At 51.3% G+C, this 495-nt stretch overlaps 1 protein-coding gene across 1 annotated transcript; it reads left to right on the forward strand.

Annotated features, from left to right (window-relative positions):
* Nucleotides 1-238: 238 nt before the first annotated feature.
* LOC121940295 (histone H2B 1/2-like) lies at nucleotides 239-491 on the forward strand (the record flags this gene model as incomplete). Its single annotated transcript, XM_042483096.1, has 1 exon — nucleotides 239-491. A coding segment is annotated over exon 1 (252 nt), but the record flags the coding sequence as incomplete, so codon positions are not given.
* Between the last annotated feature and the right edge of the window lie 4 nt (nucleotides 492-495).

Here is a 495-nt window from a genome sequence, read left to right on the forward strand (position 1 = left end):
CGGCTGACATATGATGTATGCAAAACAACTACACACAACAACTACATCGTATCCTAGACATAGTGGACAGAGGGGAAAAAACGTCCTCACAGGGACGGTGGCGCATGCGCAGTGGCTCTCAGGAGGAAACGAATCCTGTGCGAGCGACAGCACAGTAACATTTACATCCAGTGGATACAAAGACAGCAGTTTGTGGTCTATGCAGTAATCCGATTTAGAAATCTCTCTGATCGCTGACCATGCCCGAGACTACTGTGAAAGCGCCCAAGAAGGGCTCCAAGAAAGCCGTTTCCAAGTCGGTCAGCAAGACCGGCAAGAAGAAGAGAAAGACCAGGAAGGAGAGCTACGCTATCTACGTGTACAAGGTACTGAAGCAGGTCCACCCCGACACCGGTATCTCCTCTAAGGCCATGGGCATCATGAACTCATTTGTGGGCGATATCTTCGAGCGTATCGCCGGTGAGGCCTCCCGTCTGGCTCACTACAACAAGCGCT

Source organism: Plectropomus leopardus, unplaced genomic scaffold, assembly GCF_008729295.1.
Source record: "Plectropomus leopardus isolate mb unplaced genomic scaffold, YSFRI_Pleo_2.0 unplaced_scaffold82528, whole genome shotgun sequence".
NCBI lineage: Eukaryota > Metazoa > Chordata > Actinopteri > Perciformes > Serranidae > Plectropomus > Plectropomus leopardus.